This window comes from Coloeus monedula, assembly GCF_965178545.1.
Source record: "Coloeus monedula genome assembly, chromosome: 3".
In the NCBI taxonomy this organism is placed as follows: Eukaryota; Metazoa; Chordata; class Aves; order Passeriformes; family Corvidae; genus Coloeus; species Coloeus monedula.
The window spans coordinates 106,664,895-106,685,780 of record NC_138783.1 but is presented as its reverse complement, the minus strand read 5'-3'; the positions used below and the strand labels follow the sequence as shown (position 1 = coordinate 106,685,780).

Genomic DNA, 20,886 nt, shown 5'->3' with positions numbered 1-20,886 from the left:
GAAGCCTTACTTTGGGAAGGGCTGCCCCTACACAAGCAGTCAACACTGCCAAGAAGTTAAGAGCTTTAGTAGTTGCAAGCCAGTAGCTTTACTGATGCTTTTGATTGCTTTGCTGGCAGGATGGCCTGGCTCCCCAGACAATGGCCAGGAAAACGCAACAGAAAACAAAGCAGAAAGGCTTTGAAGCCTCTTGGCAAGCAGTGTCCTGTCAGTATCTTGTATATGTCCCGTTACTTTGGCCAGAAACCACGTATTTTCCATACTTCCACCAGAAAAATTTTAATTCACCAAGAGGAATAATTTTGCTTGAAAAATTTGCCAACCTATTATTCTTCAATTCAATTAGCCAGAAACAACTATCCTATCCTATTTGCGAATACTACATCACTTCCAAGGTTGATGAGAGTTATGTTAAAAAACAAAAAATACGTGCCTAAGTACACCTCGTGGTCTGCAGTCCAAAACTGAGAGGCCACCTACATCTCTCCTCCTTTCTGAGCTAAGATCTTATAGTAGAATAGCAGGTGCTCTAAGATCAAGACCAAATTCTCATTTTAAAACAAATTTTATTAGCAGAAAAGCTTGGTCATTTTACCTCTAACTTATGATTAGCTCTAGCTAAATAAAACAATTAATTAATTAAAACTAATCCATTAACAGCTGTTCTGAGGCAGTCTCATTTATAACTATGAGGCCCAATAGACAAAACAGAAGGCTTGAAAACATACATAGCATCCACTGTCACAGTAAACATTCTCACCAATCAGGCCCCTTAACCCAGAGTGAAACGCCAGTAAAAATTTATTTGAAAAGCCCAGAACAGAGAAACTTTTTTCAACAGTAAATATATTTAAACATGTTTTATGATGCTCTTCCAAGCCTTAGAAAATTTTTAGTATATGCCAAAGAACAAAACCAAACCAAAATGAGAGCAGATTACTTACCTCATTCTGGTGAGTCTTTGGGTTCTGAATGGTCTTCATGCTGAAGGACATGACCACCAGAGGAGGAGGAGGAGAAAGATCTTTAACCACATTCACCAAGCCAGGCTTCATGACCACAGCCTCCACTTTACACCAGCTGACTGGCTGATTTGAAGGCTCTGAGAAAACAACACAAACCACCTCTGTTCTTCTGGGAACCACAGACAAGGCTTCTCTTACAGCATTGCTGCACAGAGCACATCCTTTGCATGTTTTGCCCTGGTGGGATAGTCCAAGACCTAATTTTTGGTAACTCCCTGGGCCCTGACTTCCCAGTCAGCAGGAGCTCTTTAACACCAAATGAGAAGATTTGGATCAAGGTCTGCATAACCCAAAAAGTACTTCAGACAGCTTTACATGAGTCATCCTTGCTCTGTCAGTGACTGAGCAAGCTGCTGAAGAGGAGAACCTCCCTGGTGTCAGTGTTCAAACAACCAATTCTACACAAAGTGCATCAAGGAGACTGCAGTAATAGCTTTTGTCCAGTATGCTCAACATCCCTATGTTCACGGGAATATGAAGCACACTTGGAACAAAGGGCTTTTACCAAGACAAAATAAAGCAGCATAACCACCTGTAAGTGCTGCATGCCACTCATGGGGCAGAAAGGATTTAAAACTAAAACAGCTCCACACCACAAACTTTTCCAAGTGTCAGAAAAAAGTAAATAAAAACCTAATTCACAAACAAAAAACTCCCATCTAGCAGCAGTTTGTTCTTTAAAATATATATTTGCAGAAAGAAACCCAAATCTTAAGTGATCAAGAGCAGAAAGATGAGTCATTTTCAAGTCAAGTAAGTTTAGCTCAATATACAAGGCATTAGGGGATGCATCAAAGAGCAGCTGCTGCTGAGCACTGCACAGTTCCATCTCATAGGCATTAAAAGTTATAATCTCATCTCTACAGTGCACAACTTTATATGGATAGTTGTCACTCCAAAAAAGGAAGAATAAGTTACAATTTGTTCTAGATAATGAAATTAAACCAATAAGTTGCAAGGTTAATGTACAAAAATGATAATTCATCTGAACAAATTAAATTTCCCCTCCTCCCCCCAATCCTTTTGTGTTTCCTAGTAACCAGGTATTTCACATGCAAACCACCATACGTGGATTTTTTATTTCCAGCCAGCAGGGTCCTTTGATCTTCTGACTCATCAAGAGAAGTTCCAGGCTAGAGGTGTTGGTTCCAAACACATGTGAAAACGTTTGTCCCTTCAGATCTTGGGGAAGCCGAGGGCATTCAGCCTAACAAGTAACAGAGAGCACTGAGTCATTTCAAACCACAGAAGTCTTCAAGGTTGACACGACATATTCAGACAGCACCTTAACAAAACTACACAGTACTGAAATCATCATCATTCCCCACAAGCAAAGCCCTAACCCGTAATACCTTACGGTAATTGAGGAAATCACACTACAAGCTTCACTTAAAAACCAGGACAGTAATGTAAAAACACACTGAAATTAAAGTTCTTCATCCATACTGGACACATCAGCCAAGACTACAACAATGTTCAATGACCATTTTAATATAGAAACTGGTCACGTTGTAAACTTAATTAGATAAGAAAGCAAGCTATGGTATTTTGTCAGATTAATTATACTCACCGAATATTTAACTTCTAGGTATTCAGATTTTGCTGGTACATCAGGAATCTCAAAAGCGTAGTATTTTTCCACTTTCTATATAAAGCAAAGGTATTATATTTTCAGTATCTTCCAACTAAATATTCATTCTGTCCAATAAGAAAGCTAAAGAAAAAAGAGGCCAGCCAAAACATACATTTCAAATATCATGGGTTTGATCACATATTATCAGTTCTGCAACTCATTATAACCGGCTAAAGACAGTAAAGAATATTTTAGTGCCTGTTTTTAATCTCTGTATGTTTTCTTAGCATGAAGAGTTTCTATAGAATTGACTTTCAAGTATACTATACTAACCATTACCAGAAAAACCACCTTGGTAGTTAGCCAAACTCAGAAATATTCTCTAAATTCACAGGTTTCAGACATACTCATGAGAACTGGCGGCTGCAGACCACTGCAAAATCCCAAAATGGCTAAGATGGAACGGGATGTCCAGGGATTGTCTAGTCCAGCTGCCTGCTCAGAGCTGGGTCAATCACAGTGGTTTGTTCAGGGCTCTCTCCAGCCAGATTTGAATATCTCCAAGGATGGAGACTCCACAGCCTCTCTGGGCAGCCTGTGCCAGTGCTCGATCTCCCTTACAGTAAAGCAGCAGTTTATGTTCTGATAAATTTCATGTGTTTCAAATGGCATCTCTTGCTCTTGTCCTCCATTGAGCACCAACAAGAGAAGTCTAGCAGAGTCACCTTTACTCATGCTGATCAAATGTTTATAAACCGTTAAAAGATTTGCATCTCATCCTGAACCTTCCCTCCTGCAGGCTGCGGTCCCAGGTTTCTCAGCCTCTCCTTACATGACAGATGCTCCAGGCCCTGTAATTATCTTTGTGGTCCTATTCTGGATTGGTTCCACTAGCACACATTATTCCTCACACAGGGGAGCTCAACTGAGCACAGCACTCCACAAGTGCTCACCAGGGCTGCAAAGGGGAAAGGACCAGCTCCTGACACTTCTGGTAATGCCCATGGCAGTCTTTTCCCCAAGGGTACATTGTTGGCTCTTGTCCAGCCTCACAGGTACCAAGATGAACAGGTCCTTCCCTCCAAAGCTGCTTTCCAGCCACTCAGTCACCATCATCTACTAGTGCCTGAGGTTATTCCAGTCCTCATACAGGACCATTTCCTTTTTTTGAATTTGATGGGATTCCCGTAGGTCATAAGATATATCCAGCCTGTCGAAATTCCTATGACAGCACATCCATCTGGTATATCAGCCTCTCCTGGTTTTGTACTGCCTGGAGACATGCTGAGTGTGTGTTCTATGCCATCATCCAAATCATTAACACAGATGCTAAGCAAGACTGGATCCAGTATTGACCCTTGGGGACTGGCCTCCACCTGGATTTTGTGCCAGTGATCACAACCCTTTAAGCCCAGTAGGGCAGCTGGTTTTCAGTCCACCCCTCTGCCCACTTCACTAGCCCCCACTTCATCAGTTTGTCTGTGAGGATGCTACGGTAGGCAGCGTTGACAGCCTTACCAAAGTCAAGATAAACAACAGTCACCGCTCTCCTCTTGTCCACCAAACCAGTCCATCTCTTTCCAGAAGGCTACCAGCTTGGTGAAGCATCATTTTGTGAATCCACACCAAACACTCCCAAGCACCTTCTGACATTGGCCAGCTCCCTCCATACTCAGGGGTGCCTCCCATCAGATCCCACGTGCCTTTACCTGCCCAATTTGTTTAAATGTGCCCTAACCTAATCCTCCTCCTCTGAGGACAAGGCTTCTTTGCTTCAGGCTTTCTTTCTGGTCTCCTGGGCATCAGAGATTGCTAAAGGCCAGACTTAGCAGTAAAGACCAAGGTGAAGAAGACACACAGTATCACAGCTTACTCCATAACCTCTGTCACCACATCTCCTGGCCCTTTCAGCAGCACTTTTCTCTTAGTCTGCCTGTACCTATAGCAGCCTTTCTTACTGGTCTATGTCTTCCTCACCAGATCCAGCTCCATGTGGGCTTTGGGTTTTCTTTTTCCATCATGGTGTCCCTTCCACTAATCCATCTACTGGAATCCTGACCAGCTCTTTGCCCACTTTCAGGCAGGGCTCCATGCATTCCCATTGCTCTGATACACAAAAGGCCCTCCTGCTCCTTGCTATCCCAGCCTGTCTTAACCACATCCTATCCCACCACATGTCTGTGATCCCAGCCAGATTGTACCTCCTGTAACTGCACACAGCTCCTCCTTTTACACTGCACGCTTTTGTGTACCAGCACTTCAGAGAGGAACCCAAAAGAGATTATTTCCCAACCATCTGCCAGCTTTTATCACATGCTTACAGCAGATCATTTCTGTGACACTACTGTATTTTTCATTTCAAGTGACTTGGGTTTTACTAGAAAGTAGTCAAGTTTATGTATCTCTAACGAAGACAGTTAAAGAAGTCGAAGTTCAGTACAACTTTATTGAAAGTTAAGTATCACTTCTGCTTTCTTCAAGAACAACAACAATTTTCTGCAACACACACAGCTTGTCAGTTTCTAAGAATAACTACCTTCATTTTCCAAATAATTACAATATCCTATGCAAGCGTGCTCTGGCACCTACTGAAATGCCATGCTCTACCCTGTCATATGTGTGTTCTGCCCTGCAGTACTTTACAAACCATCTGCACCACTGCTATATACTAGTTACTATATTATGCCATAACTATATTATGCCATAACATAATGCTAGCACATTACTCTACTACAGGAATTCCTAGAGGCACCTTAAATTAAAAATCACATTTCGCACTGGACAACGCGCTACGTTCACCACTTTATACACAAGACTCAGCATAATATGCCACTAAAGAAAGTTTAATAAGAAAAAGCAAAATCACCATACATGGGAATAAAATTTACAAATTAACAAAATACATGCCCAGTTAGGCAAACTTGAAGTTTTTCAGTTTTGGGGTTGGAAGGCTGGGTTTTTTTTCCTTAAATTAACAGCATCAGCAATGGTTCCCTAAGGGTGCTACAACAAGCAGCTAAACTTGCTACTTCATGTACAACTGCTGTAAGGCTGCAAAGCCTGGGTAGGAGAGGAGAGGGGCCTCTGCTATAAATAGGAAGCAGACAAACCCAGAAACTACTATGGCATCAACAGTTTCATGGAAACAGAAGCGTAACATAACTTGGTACAAGAGCACCACTATGAAGCCAGATCAGCATTGCAAATTACCATGCAAATGTAGATCTCAACTTCTGAGCCACAGCAGCACCTCACACGAGCAGATCAGAGCTGTAACATAATAGACGGCAATGCACTGCTTTTAGCACAGATCACTGGTGCTCCCCCTCCTCTTTTTTAATTAAAAAAAAACCCTCTCAGGCTTCAAACAAGTTCTTGTTGCAAATGCAAGACGAACATAGTATAAAAATAGTCTGCTGTAGTGATTCATCTGCGTTATTCCACAGAGCTCAGCTCAATTACACCAGCGTCTGGTCATAACTCAGTGAATGAATGCTTTGCTGCAGAATAATCTGCCCTTCAAGTGGCCCTTCAGAGAGCAGAAATGAGCAGCAGTGATTAGCTGCTAAGTTCCTAAGTGGAGTAAGGCTGCTTTCAAATTGATTTGTGAAGACTTGCTAACTTGGCAGCAGTGCAACCCATTGAAGCTACAATTAGCAGCAGGTGCAGCAGGAAATGATATGGCTTAAGTGTGTTCACAGGGACAAAGTTGGGTGCTGGCAAGGCCAAGATGCACAGAGAACAACCTGTCTCAGTGTCTTCACATCATCACAAAAAGGGGTGTTCTGAATAAAAGAACTCTGGTGCATGGCAGGGATGTCACTAACCTTCCTGATTTTCAGCTAATGATGGAAGAAGAGTGGTTTTCAGTTTCACAGTACTCTGCAAACACTGAGACTTCATGTTACTCTGAATGCATTGCTCACAAGTCTCACCTGAGCAACACAGCCATTAGTTTGAAATCTTTCGAAACACAAACACTTAACAACACAGTACTGAACACTGGCTGCACATCACAGAGCAGGGGAGATCTTCTAAAGCACATTACCTCTATACCACATAGAGCCACAACTGTGTAGAGATCACTTTTCTGGAGCATTTGTTTAGGTGAGTGCCACAAACTGTTTCAGTTCAAGAGTCCTGCACACCCCTACGGACACACAGATGCAAGGGCTGGGTAACAGCTCTTGTCTCTCATGGTATGAGTACAATGAAAAGGAGGTTGATGACTCCTTATGAGAAACAGACTAAGGTATACAACCAGGCAAATTCAGTTATCTAGGGAAGGAACAGAAGAAAAGGAGGGCACAGTAACGGGACAACCCCGTCACATCCACAATTATCTTGCAGAGAACACAAAGCTTCTCTCTACTGCAGAGGCGTAAGCCTAGCCAGATTTGGAGATTTGGTGCCACTTGTTCACAGTGAATTTTGTGTAATCTAGAATATCTGAGTTACTGTAACACTTTCTTTGAATAATCCTCCAAAGACCCCACTAACAGCCCTGTTCTACTATCCTGTCTTTTCTCTTACCCCCCATATTACTACTGCCATACCTTCCTACTATCTCCAGTTCTCATTAAACCCTCCCAGAATGCACTATCAAAAGTAGCAGAAAATTACACAAGCAAAATAAAGCTGGATAGCTTTTATCCTTTTAATAAAACTCAGTTTACTGAAGAATTCAACATAATTTGAATTTTACTGTTCAGAAACAATTCTGGTTATTTCAGAGCTTCCCTGCACCAACTATCCTACCTAATTTATTCATGAATTAAAAATTACAAATTCGCTCTTTTGCTAAAACTGTCCTTTAAATAGCTCTCTTGCTACTCATTCCCGTTTAATTTTTCTGGAAAGCAAACAGGTCTTATCATTATTCTTCACTTTACTAGCTAAAAAAAAAAAAAAGTTAATAGTTCTCTCTGGTATAACTGATTCTCCTTTTGTCTCATCCTTCTAATTGCCATCTTTTGTACCCACAGTCACTTGAGTTAATCTTTCCTCATGAGGGTGACCAAGTGTTAAAATATTCAAGGAGAAAAATCTCAGCAGTGTCTTAGTGCTCCTACTTCCCTACACCTGTGTTACACCCAAGGACCCCACATGTACTGCAGCCGTGGATCCAGACAAGACTGTTGGGTCTTTTGCCCTGAGTTCTGTGTAAGCTCAGTAAAAATTTGGCAGGTTTTACCTTGATTTTTAAAAGCCATCTTTGAAGATTAAACTACATTACTCTATTACCTCATGCACATTATTCTTACTTGGCAGACCATGGAAAAGATGGAGGTTTCCCAAGATTCTGCTAGCAGATCTACATCTTTTTGGAGGCCTTTCTCCCTCCTATTTCTAGAGTACAAGTTTGCATCCTCTCTTTTAATGAAGAATTGTATTCCTTTGAGTTCTCTCCCTCATTCCTGAAAGAATCTGAACAGTGAGCTATCAGCAACTTGCTTTTTATCTATTGTTAAATTCACTCTTTTCTGATCCCACATGTAATTATGTTATAATCAACTATACAAGAGAAATAACAGACAAAACTGAAAAACGTAAATTTACAGCAGTTTTGAGAGAGAAAATAAGCTAGAAGAAAAAAAAAAGTTTTACAAAGTAGTAATGTCACGTCCATTTTCCCTGAACTCTGTAAGTAACGCACTAAGCTACAAGTTGCTGAAAAAATGTCATGTCTTGCATGTCTTTGCTATTTGAGAAACACTGCTCACATTTTCACTTTAACAACTTAAACTTTCAGAATTGCTCTAGCTAGCTTTGGATGAGATGACCTCCTGAGGATCTTTCCAACCTGAATTATCACACAAACTGGTTTTATTTTCCCTCATTTACATATTGTTAAATTCCATTCTTCCTGCATTTTTACTTGTCATCTCCGTTACTGATTAACTATTCAGGAACGAAGCCTGTGAAATCACAAGATTGCCAGGATGGGGAAAGTTACAACTAATGAAAATCAGCTTTGCCAGACTAATGACATGTTACTTCAAGAAACATGAACGTTTCTGAGCACTTCAGTCAGAACAGATTTTTCCCCTAACTTGAATGTTTGCCACATTTCTCCACACAAGCTTCCTACCTCTACCCTTCCCTGTGGAAGACAAATTCTCTATGGAAATGGACAATAAAGCTCTCATACTAGCAAACTAATTCAGTCCAAATCTGCAACACCATCAACAGCATCAGCTCTTTTCTGGCAGACTCATGACAAGTATTACATTACTTTATGTGCAAAGTTTCCATTACAGCAATATTTTGTTTTTCCAATGTCATTTTAAAGACTTGTTGAGCAAACAAAGCAAAATAACACTTTAAGACTATTGCCTGTAACTCTAACCACAGAACAGCTTTCAAGACAGAATGACAGCCCTCACTTGTTACCTCCTGCACAGCCACACTATGACAATCCATGCTCTGAAGAGCATGCACTCTAAAAAGACAAATCTGCAGGGGGTGAGTAAAAGGATGAGACATGCCAAGAGATAAAGTGCAGTAAGGTATCTGGTCAAATGCAAAGACAGTCTAATCCCAAACTGCTGACTTATCTGCTGGACAACATAATCTTTCATTTTAAACTCTGACAGCATGAGCTGATACTAAGGCTTTAGGTATCAGAACTTCAGTCTGTTCTGCATTCTCAAAAACAGCTGAGCAAGCCAGTCTGACACTCAACCCAGTTTTAAAGAAGCTAATGAATAAGTATTTTCAAAAGCATTGTTTAAATTTCATGTTGCAGATTCACCATTCTTAAAGGAATATAGATATTTTGAATGGTTTTTACAAGCAGGTACATTTACACGTCAGGAGTTATATATTTGCATTTCAGCACTGCCTCCCTCTCTGGACAATGCTTCAACAGCCTTCCCACCCTACAAACCAGAACAACAGAAGATGACCAAATAGGATGCTTGTAAACAAACCTTGGATTTGAACTTCATGATCTTGTACTTTGGTGAAATGCTGTCATTAAATTCCTTGAAAACACTCATTATAGTTACTGGAGTCTCCATCTCTTTGCCAGTAGATAGGTCGATTTCCTCGAAAACAGAAGTGAGGTTTTACAAATTAACAAAAAAGCCAGCAGACATGACAATAAGTTGAATTTTAGTTAGCTATTATGAATCATGTATCTCTTTTTCTAAGAAAAACTATAGTGCAATCAGCCAAGAAATCCCAAATTTATAAAATATTATTTGAACAGAATGTTTAAAAAGCAGTAAGTTTTCTGGTAATACTTCAAGACTACTTTATTTGCTAAACAGCAAGTCTAAGGATAAAAATCTGCCTGCAGTTGTTACTTAGGGTCAGGGGAAGTCACAGTGCTCTACTCTGCAGCTCACGTGTGATATATTGTGTACACATTGTTTTTAACTTTACCACCTACATCAGCCAACACTGGCTTCCAACAGCTTCCATAAACACTGCTAGAGCTCACAACCTGCCATAAGCAGAATGAAAGGTACTTTATTTGACATGCTTAAAAGTCACACTTACTGTTTCACGTGGCAGCAGATAAACAGTTCTCTCAATATTTTTCACTGTCACACAACAGCTGACATAGGTGGTTGCAGATTCAATCCAAACTTTGCCAAACAAAAATACCACACCTAAGGGAGAAGGGCAAAGAATTCAATATGCAGTTTTAAAATTAATCATTCTTAATGTTGCTTAAAGCAGCTTATAATGTACTCTTGCATTGAAACACAACCATTTCTGGTTTTGGTCCTTGAACAACAAATCTTTCCGATGTATAAGCACATTCTAAATTGTTTTAAACACCAGCTTTACAAACAGACACCTGGATCATTCTTCATGTCGCTACCTCCATTACTATAGTAACACCTGATATGTAAAATTCAAAATGGCATTACACAGCCAGTCTCAAAACTCTGTTCTGATATTCCACTGCTGCCTATATTCATTTGATAATCCCTGGAGAGATGGAGGAAGGAGAGAGATGTCAGTGAAAGCTGAAGATTATCAGAATGCCAGTGCTGTCAATCAATCCTCTAACATGTGTTATCTACAGTTTTTCTCTCTTCAGCTAGACCAGTACAATTAACTCCTTTTCCCTACACTTCAGTACTGTGAGACCAAGACTCTACTACCAATAAAACCTGTAGAAATACATTCTGAAGACAACAACTAGAAGCTGATCAGCTTTCAAGTGACTATTTTTAACAAATGAGGACACCAAAAGATGCATGACATTGCTAGGAATCCTGGATGCCAAGACAGCAGTTGTAACCAAGGGAGACACTCAGAAAGATTATACAGAGCAGGACTAGTGGCAACTGACTTCACTGTGGACAATGTCATTACTGTACATGCACACCTCTGAGCCCAGAAAACTTGGCAATAGCACAAAACACTGCAAACTGCTAATCAAATTATGTCAAACTTTAGAATAACCAAGCACCAAGCCACCTGTCACATATAGTTTCCAAATTACCAGTACAAAAAACGTCCAAGTACAGCTCAGAAACCTGCCTTCACCAGGTTCCCTTCAAGCTCCAAATAATTTGGAATTTGACTACATGGAAGACACTCCTCCTATAGCGTACTACTATTGATGAAAACAGAAATATCCCTGCTGAGACTGTCTCAGAAACAATGTTTCATGCATAGAAGATTTTGGAATCTGCATTTCTCCTTAGCCTGCAGCACACAAACAAGTCCTTGGTTAAGTTATAATTCATCTTTGCCAGAAGATATATCAGACGTAAAGGCACCTTTCTTACTCCATTAGATCAAAGATAAATCAGTGAAGATGCACTAAGATGGATGACAGAGTCAAAGTGACAGGCTATGAAAAATCATTTTCTGAGTGCTTGGAATAGATGTGAACAAGACTACTTTTGTCAAGGACAGAGAATGCTGCGGTTTTGAAGATGATGAGAACATGGATACAAGTTTCAGCTGCACAAAGTATCTTAAGAAATTTTAATACAGAGGCAATCTTGAAGATTTAGACAGTTCGAATAGAAGTATTGAGAAAGAGCTCCAATTGCAGATCTAAGTGACAGGGAAGATGAAGTTCTCGTCCCCAGCAATCTTTTACTTTTTTGTTAAGGGATAAAAAAAAAAAAAACAAACCACCTCAGATAGGTTTGTATCATAGAGAAAGATGAAACTGTGAGAGACCACAAAACGGTAGCTGATTGCCTGAACACCTGGCAATATTAAGAGCATGGAGTAGTTAATCTGTCAGAGGAGTACATATAAGCAGGTGAGGTAGAAAGGATATATAAGCCAGTCAAAGACAGGCTAAAAAGCTGCCAAGATTGCAAAGACAAACTTCAATCAACTCTAGCATGGACAAATAAGTGGTCTTAATAACCAGACTTCACAGAATCAGATTAACTTAGAATGGAAGGAACCTTTTGAGATCATCCAGTTGAACACTGGCACACACTACCACCCCCACAGGCAGCAAAAGCAGAACTAACTTCAAAGAGTTTTCAGACACATTTCATGCAAAACAAACAAACAAAAAAAACCAACAGAGAAGTATCGGGCCCTATCCCCTGCAAGACTATGGAAAGAAAAAAGAAAGAAAAAATAGAAATAAAGCTTAGAAAACAAAGTATGTGAAAAGAAAGATCATGCTACCAAATGAACCAAAAGGTAAGCAAAGTCAAAACACAGGGAAAAAGTCTTGCAGAAGGGAAAAAAAAAGGGCAGGTTTTAGTCGTTATTTCTTTAAAATGTTAATAGGATCACAATTCTTGAGTTCTCTGCTGAAGACCATAAAGGGAATTACAAAAAGTAAGCCTCCAAAAAAACATTAAGTTTGAAAGAGTCTTATGATTATGCTATAGTATTTACTCCTCAGGCAATGAATTTGACATCCCAGCAAATGAGGCATAAACAAAGATCATGAACATGTTAAACAAAAAGCAGTATCAAAATTTTCCCTTCTACATTACTAATTGAAAACAGGTGCAGTCTTTATTATTCAATCCTGAAAAAGTCATAATGAGAAAAGAACACTCCTTGCATGCGAGGAACAGAAATCCTTTCATAATTATGTTCCATTCAGCAATCACTGACTTAAAAGACAAAAAAAAGGAAAAATAACAATAGCGGGTTCTTTAAAAGTAGCAATTTTATATTAGAGCCATTGATTTCATCAAGATATCTATGATTATTACCACTCCCATCACCAAGCTGTTCAGCCCATCACAGTCTCATATTTAAGTTTGGCATCCCAACTCACAACAAAAGGTGTTAACAAAGAAATGTATCTGATGCTTACAACTTCAACCCTAAAAAACCTCCAACAACATGTGAAAGAACCTTCTGGTAAACACACATGAAGCACAAATTAGAAACCCAAGCTCCTAAAACTCCTGATGAAATGAGGGGATGGATGGGAACTGCTCAGAACAGATGTGAACACAAATTGTTTTGTCAGAGCTGAGATCAGAATGATGCAATTTGAGGACTATGAGAGCTAGGATTCACCTGTCAACTACACAGGGTATCTTACCAATCTTAACTCAAAGACAATCTTCAAGATTTAGATAGTTTGAATTAGGGGATAAGAAATACAAGACAGACCTTGTATTTTTCAACCATCTTCCTCCCTTGACAGACATACCTTTCCTTTGTATAAAATCATGCAACTGCTATTGTACAGGCTTTCTATTCATGCACATGAATTTTAAGTTACTTTACCAAAAACAAGAAAGCATGCTCAGCTGCTGCACCACAGAGCAAGAAATTAACAACTTCAGCTTGCTCCTGGAGTGTATAAAATTCTAAGAAGGACAATGGGTCACCAACACCGAACAGTGTTAGTAGATCCCTTTTACTTCCCTACTTCTATACTAGGCCAAGAGATGACATTCTCCTCCCAGTCAGTACCCTGCCCTGCAGACAGAGGCACAGAAAAACAAGAGATGAACGTCTTAGGGCACAGAAAAACAGGGCATCTGGATGTAATTCAGTCAAGTCTGAAAATCCCAATTGAACAAAAAGAATCAGATTGGCATTTTCTGCCTTTAACTGAACAGTTACCTGGCTGACTGAACTGATCTTCATAAGCATCCAGCCAATAAAATCTTAAGACTTGATCATCACTTTCCCCATTCACAAGTGGAAGGAGATTGGGGTCCAGCTGAACTTCTGCTGCTACTAGATCAGCTTCATCCTCATCAATTCTGTCCCAACATGAGAGACCTGGGAGAGAACAATTCCTGCAGGTTTTGCAGAAGAAAGAAACAAATAAAATTGTGCCTTTGTTATAATCACCATTTTGCTTTCTTCCAGGCCTATATTCTCACACCTTTTGTTTTTCTTTCCACAACCAAGCAACATTCCCAACAGTTGGGTTTCCTCAGGTTTTTTTCTGAAAAGAAGGATGAAGTGACAAAGACAGAAACCCACATATAAGTATGGTTCTTGATACACCACAAACAGGCTTTAAAAACCAGTAACCTGGTATTTCAGCTTTGCTCATTCAAGTCTTTACATAACAAATATATCCATCCATCTATATAAGTTGCTTAGTGGGAACAACAGATTATTTCATCAAAACTACCTTTCCAGTCATTAGATGTTTAGGTCTTTTTCATCATTCAAATACTTTGCACTTTGACATATTTTGTTATGGAAACATATGATTCAAGATTTTCCAAACAATTCAAAAAAAGGGAAAATCCCTGTTTTCCTATTTCTAAAGACATAGCTGTTCACCATTACTTTTAGCAACAAAACTTTTACCTACGTACCTACCTATTACGAAATACCTTCACATTCACTTAGAATAAGCAACCTTAGCAATTCCTTGTTTTTCTTACTGACACCAAAGTTCACTATTCAACACCCACATTGAGTCACCTCAGCGTGCTGAAATACACATTGTCACACACGCTAAATCCCAAAAACATCAAATATTTTTCAATTAGGTAGCTATCAGCATGTTACTATTCTTAATCTAACTACAAAAAAAAAAAAAGCATTGCACAGCATTATCACCATTCTGTCTGTATTACAATTATGCCTTTTGCAAAGACAAATATGAAGATAAATCTAAGGTTTACGGAAATTGAAAGCCTTCTTAGTGGAAGAAAAAAAAAGAAAAAGAGATTCTTACAAGACAGATGTCTCTTTTTTCTCTGATTCCAGCTGCTCTGCCTCTTTCTTTTCAATTTCGTCGTCTCTTTTCAAGCTTTCAGCTGTCTCAGGTATAGTTTCCACATGCTCTGCTTCCATAGGTTCATCAAAGTCCTCCTCATCAAAATCCATCATTCCCTGATCATCATCTGGAAGTGCTGCAGGTAGAACTAAAGTCCTGAATCATTAAAATGACAAGCTGCATACTATAGCAGTATGCAGAGACAGCACACTGTAAGCATGAATATAATATACAGTATTAATATAGAAACAAAGTACCATATTTAAGTTAAGCTAGTATAATTTAACAAGTGTTTTTAACACTACTATGCCATATATAAACAGTTTCCAGAATTGGGTTTTGATTTACTTTCAGTACCTTTAGTAGCTTTCTCTCCTACTGCCTTCACTGTTCCCTCTTTTTCCACAGGTTTTTGCACATGCTTCGTGTCCTCATTTTCAGAGACTCTGACAGATTTTGCTGTATAATTGGGATGTTTAGGATGAAATGAAGCTGGAGGAAGAGCCTCCTTTCTGACATGAGCAGGAGCTTTCTTTGATACAGGGGTGACTACCTGAAAAACATTTCCACCATGAGTTAAAAAAAAAAAATCTCGTAAGAGCAAAGAAGAAAAAAAAAATAAACAAAACCTTGCACTTGCTATTTGCAGAACTAGTAACCAGGGCTAGTGGATAAGTTCCACATATCTTGCAACATGATCCCCTCTTCCTACATCTCCCCTTTTTTTCCCAATCACTTCTAGTTTTGAACGCAGCTGTTGAGTAGCACTGGTGATTACTTTCACTGTAAGAGTTGATGTCACACAAGGTTTCACATATCAGATGTATATATACTACTCCCTTTTCCCACTATGACCATTACCAAATATCTCACTGTATTTCCAGCTAAAAAGTCCTTCCATTTACCAGAACTCCTAACAAAATTCTAGCTTTCCACCCTTAGCAGCCCATCCCTCCTTTCACTCCAAAATCTTCCACTAAGGCAAATGTCTATCCATAGCTTCAATTTTCCATTCGTTTTCCATTTCTGCAAACAATTGGTTTCTTATCCTTTTCCACACTCCTGCTTATTTCACCTCCCATCCTACTCTACTTGCCACAAGGGTGTTTTCTACTCTTTGGAAAAGAGACAAAGCAGAAACTCACCTTCATGTGATGCACCTAACATTGTACCAACAGTTTCACCTGTCAAATGTAACAGCTACAAACTCCTACTATACTAAACATACAAAACTAATTGTACTGTTCATGTGTTCACATGAAAGGGGATGTGGAAAAATGCATGAAGTTACACTGTAACACTGCTACGGAAGCTAAGGAGAAAGTTAATTTCCAGGAGGAGGAATAAAAGTCAACACTACTCAAATCAACAAAAACACAGATTAGTGCTTATTATTAATGAGAACATTTTTTTTCTTTTTACCTTAGAAGTTTGGGACTGCACAGAGAAAGGATTGAGTGGTACTCCAGCAGATCTTTTCCTTTTCAGCATTATAATTGGTGGTGGACTTAGCTGAACTGTCTGAATATTGATGGAACAGAGAAAGTGACAAAAGAAAGAGCTGTTTAGTGTTTCCTTCTGCTTTGGTTAGCAACATTTTCCATCAAAGAGAAAGAAGGCCACCAATATTTTTTGTTTACCAAGAAAATACACCCCCCTGATACAAAACTCACCCCCATAAAACAATTTTATCTGAGCAATCAGCCCATGAAGACAGACACTATATTTTTTGGGGAGGAAACAGTCTGAGAAAAACTGCCATAAGGTTCAATACGTGAAACAGTTTTCAAACAGTGGGAATTTTAATAGCTAACCGTGCCTTTATTGCACAAGTATCAGAATAACTTGTGCTATGTTTTTCATGTCTGCTGACGCTGTAATACTGAACATACATGCCTCAAGAAAGGCAGAAGTGCTCTTTCAGCACTGTTACAATAGACAAAAACACATTTTAACTTTACATGTACAAATATTTTATGCTTAACCTTATCAACAGCTAATAATGAAAGAAACTTCACAAACAAACAACAAAACGAAAAGATCAATAGCTAACTAGTACTTAAGTAAATAGAAGCCATAATGTAATTATTAGTATTATTCTCCCTAATCAATGTTCCACTAAATTTGGCAGCATTAAAATGCATTTGTTTAATGATTTCAGGGGGCTTTATAGTCATGGGGGGTTTATAGCCTTTATCAGATGTCATAGGGAGGAGTAAAATAGTAACAGCACAAAACTAAGAGAATAACTTCACATTGGAACAGCCTATACCCTTTACTGCCCTGAAAAAAACACATTAAGCTTATTATGGTTCAACATATTCCACCTCAGTATCTCACCACTACAGCAGTTTCAACATTTACATGTGAGCAATCCTTTTGGTTTTAAGAAATTTTGCTAAAAGGGCATTAGATATTTGAGATAATCCAACCCTGTCACAGCAGCCATCCTGCACTCCTGCCTCCAAGGGAGGGTTAACCTGGTTCTCTGCAGCACATCGTTGGAAGCACGAGGCAGACAGTTCAGGCTACATGACCTGCTGAAACTTATGCTCCCTCAGCTCCTCCCCTAAACCCAAACACATCAGATGGAGATGTCTTACAGAACCCTGGCTGAGGTGTGGTGACAGATATACACAATTCAGAGGCAGCCAAGTCCTCTTTCACTCCAAGGTGACTAAAACCTTGAAGGCTGCATTAGCACAGGCTCCATATCTTAACATAAACCATCTGTAATCACGTCATAGTGGTACTGCCTTACCAAGCAATGCAGTCATGCAACATCTGCATGGTGCAGACAACAGGCAGACTGCACACACATGTGGAATCTATCAATGAGATGTACTATGGATGAAATCTGTCTTAGACTGTCTAGTTTCACAAAAAACTGTATTTTCTCGGTATGTTCCATGACAAGAAGAATTAATGGATTAAGGTTGTTTCCAACAGATTTTATTAACATACTTACTTCAGCACTAATATCTTGAAGAATATCCCCAAGTAAATCATCCTTGGACAGGTCCACAGTTTTCTGTAAGGTAAGATTAGCCAAACAGTTCTCAGATATATGTGCAAACCCAGTCAGGAGAACAGCAGCAAATCACTAAAGGGTTTCCACAAAATACACACAACATTTTCAGAAATGCTCCATACACAAGAGATAATAATAATAGAAGTTTGCCTCACTAGACACAAGAAACTAAAATGAGCCCTTGGTTTACTCCACTCCCACTGAAACACTGTGAACAAGTCAGAAACATTTAAATTCAAAAACGTAAAAACTTACATCTGTGTTTTTCTTCCCAGCACTAGCTATAAACATAGACTTAATTGTGTTTGGCTTTGACACCACAGATTTTTTCACATTCTTTTTACCAGTTGTAGATGTTTTGCCACCTTTTCCTACAGAAACAAAAAATTTTAAATTGTGAATTTTACATAAGAAAAGTTCAATGTTTACAGGTCCAGTTATTAGCAGGGATAGATAGCCAAGGTAGTCTACTTCTTCCACCTTTACACTGCTGGCTGAAATGAAGCCTAATCATCTTTCAGCTTTGTAGCAGCTGTCATGCACACACAAAAAATGAAAAACCCTCTCAGCACCCTGACTTTCCTAGTCATGTCAGAGATGCCTTTTGCATACTCCAGAAAAAGGACAAAGACACTTTACACGGAAGCATCTCCGGGGGGGAAAAAAAAAAAAAAAGTGTCCAGGAATTTGGCACTAGGCTGGGATTATCATCAGACTCAGTTTCTCAGGTTGCCACCAGATTCCATTAAAAAGCTGGAAAAATGATATGATCCCAGATTCTTATAAGCATGCAAGTATTTTAGCGGTCAAGAGAGACCACACATCTTTTAGACACTGGCTTTGAAAACCAAGACCCCTCCCAGATGCTTTTGTTCTAGAAGTGAATCCCCATTCCACAGAAGACTGCGAGCAGAAGTGCCCTGGTAGTGCTGAAGCAGTTAATAGTGATGTGACCTCAGTTTGTGAGTTCCATCCTCTGCATCACGGGGGCTGAACAAAATCCACAGGCACAGAATGACAGAGCTTCGAGTAATCTGTCATTTGGCCATCTTTACCACATATACCGATGGCAGGAAGTTGCCCATTTTGGGTACCTTTTAAAAGGCCCTGGAAGACATTCTTCAGTGGTCACATGCAAGTTACCTTTCTTATTGGAACTAAGAGCATCATCATCCAGATCTTCATCAAAGATTTCCCTTCCATCTTCTACATAACCTATTCCATCTGTAGAAAAACAAATTGTTAAAAAATTGCAGTTTAAATTCTGTCCTGATATTCCTGAATTTTTTACATATTTAAACATATATTCCCCCTTTAATATAGGGCAAAAGTTACAAAAGTGAGTATTAAAAACTACAGCACTCTCAGCTGTATCTTCTGTTAGACTAAGGACATTCTTACATGTTTAATTAGAAATTATCAATAACAGTACTTTTTTGGTAGAATTGTAACACTGATAACTGGAAATAAAATTTCAAGAACAGGTCTTCATGGAAAAATATTTTCATTACCATACCAGCAGACTACTATAAGAACAATGCAAAGTTTAATTTCCATTAAAAGACTGCCTTTCTCTCGTTTCCTAAAACAAATTTTAAGAATGTACTAATAATAACTTGCCTCAAGCCATGAACATTATGAAGCCTAATTGAGTTATAACACTAGAACCAAAATAACTCTCCAAATGAATCTTAACTTACCATCATCAACAATCCAGTCATCATCCTGACGGTCTCTGACCATCTTGGAGTATTCATCCTCATCTATTTCATCATAAACACCTGTGAACTCCTCAACCTACAGTTAAGGTATACTGAGGATTAACAGTTTCCATACCATTAATACTACAGATCATCAGTTAGAATATAAAAGCTCCCAAGAATACATGTAGGCTTCCTACACTGCTACATTGTCCACAACTAGTAAGCACAGTTATTCGTTAAGTTTCTTCTTTGGCAGTGACAAAAAACAAGTCATCAATTTTAAAAATTATCACAATATACTGAAACTCAAAATCTACTGAAGCACTGGCAGAGATTTCACTTGAAAATTACTTGCTTTACTGCTCATTTCGTATCACCAAAAAAAATTCTGAAAGGTAAGAAACCTAGCAGTGGAGACTTCTGACCTAGGCTCTACTCTCAAACACCAATCTGAGCTCACTGAAAATGAAAGGGATTTGATGTACCCAAGCAGAGCGCTCAGAGAAAATTTGCATGTTAATGATCTACAGACTTCTGGTTTCTTTACATTTATTCACCTCAATGAGGAAGTCACTTCCTGTTGGCAGCACCATTGGACAATGTTACAGTATCAATGTTACACTGACAGATTTCAGTTCTACCACTTAAATACTTAAATTTTGGTCTCTTTGTGGAAACCCAGCATATCAATATTAATAGAATTCAGTCATGTAAAGCTCTGAAATTAAAGTTTAAAATCATTTGAGGTTAAAAAAAAGTACTTCCTATCATAACATTAATTATGCGATTTTAAAAATCAGTCCTTCCCTGTGGCATAGTTCTCAAGCAATGGCAAGCATGTTTGACTTGCAGTTAACAAAACTGAGTTAGATTTGAAAACAGAAAGAAACAAATAAATTATACTAGAAAGCAGAAAAAAAAATAGAGCTACATTCAGAAAAACATACACCATTAAAAACACAAAAGCTGATCTGAAAGGCTTATTTTGTTTCCCATAACTTTTACGTATCTATAAATGGTGATTAAGCATCTCAGCTCATATTCTTTTAATTAAGAAGAAAAGATGAAGAATTTTCACCTCATATTTTAATTTTTCCCCAGCTTTGGCTTTTTTCAGACGTTCAAGTGCTTCTTGCTGGCCTCTTCTATTCTTCCTCTCACGTCTAGAACGTGATGCTGCAAAACTTCCACAGTCATCCATAGCTGTAATTAATTAAAAACAAGAGAAATGAGTTTAGCAATGAGCTGTTGTTATCTTTGGTACTTAAGCATTCAGGGATGCATTAAGAGATGACTGAAGTTTTGCTTAAAACCAAAACCTACTCGGCTAAAAGCACAGTCACAGATGGCTCTTCCTAAGCCAGTTCTGGAATGATACTGAAGGCATGGCCTGACAAGGA

The 20,886-nt window shown here is 38.9% G+C and overlaps 1 protein-coding gene across 3 annotated transcripts in view; it reads right to left on the bottom strand.

The window, feature by feature from the left end:
• Positions 1-20,886, bottom strand: part of POLA1 (DNA polymerase alpha 1, catalytic subunit) — a 186,557-nt gene that overhangs the window by 164,373 nt on the left and 1,298 nt on the right. For 2 of the 3 annotated variants that reach the window (XM_082278622.1, XM_082278624.1), the window contains exons 2-15: positions 20,565-20,689; positions 19,484-19,580; positions 18,927-19,007; positions 18,039-18,154; positions 17,721-17,783; positions 16,175-16,273; positions 15,110-15,305; positions 14,711-14,900; positions 13,633-13,811; positions 10,105-10,217; positions 9,531-9,647; positions 2,596-2,670; positions 2,094-2,232; positions 945-1,102 (exon numbers count right to left, since the gene is read on the bottom strand). In XM_082278622.1, the coding sequence (XP_082134748.1) occupies positions 945-1,102; positions 2,094-2,232; positions 2,596-2,670; positions 9,531-9,647; positions 10,105-10,217; positions 13,633-13,811; positions 14,711-14,900; positions 15,110-15,305; positions 16,175-16,273; positions 17,721-17,783; positions 18,039-18,154; positions 18,927-19,007; positions 19,484-19,580; positions 20,565-20,689 (1,748 nt within the window). The remainder of the gene's footprint in view (positions 1-944; positions 1,103-2,093; positions 2,233-2,595; positions 2,671-9,530; positions 9,648-10,104; positions 10,218-13,632; positions 13,812-14,710; positions 14,901-15,109; positions 15,306-16,174; positions 16,274-17,720; positions 17,784-18,038; positions 18,155-18,926; positions 19,008-19,483; positions 19,581-20,564; positions 20,690-20,886) is intronic. The other variant, XM_082278623.1, reaches the window with a different exon arrangement.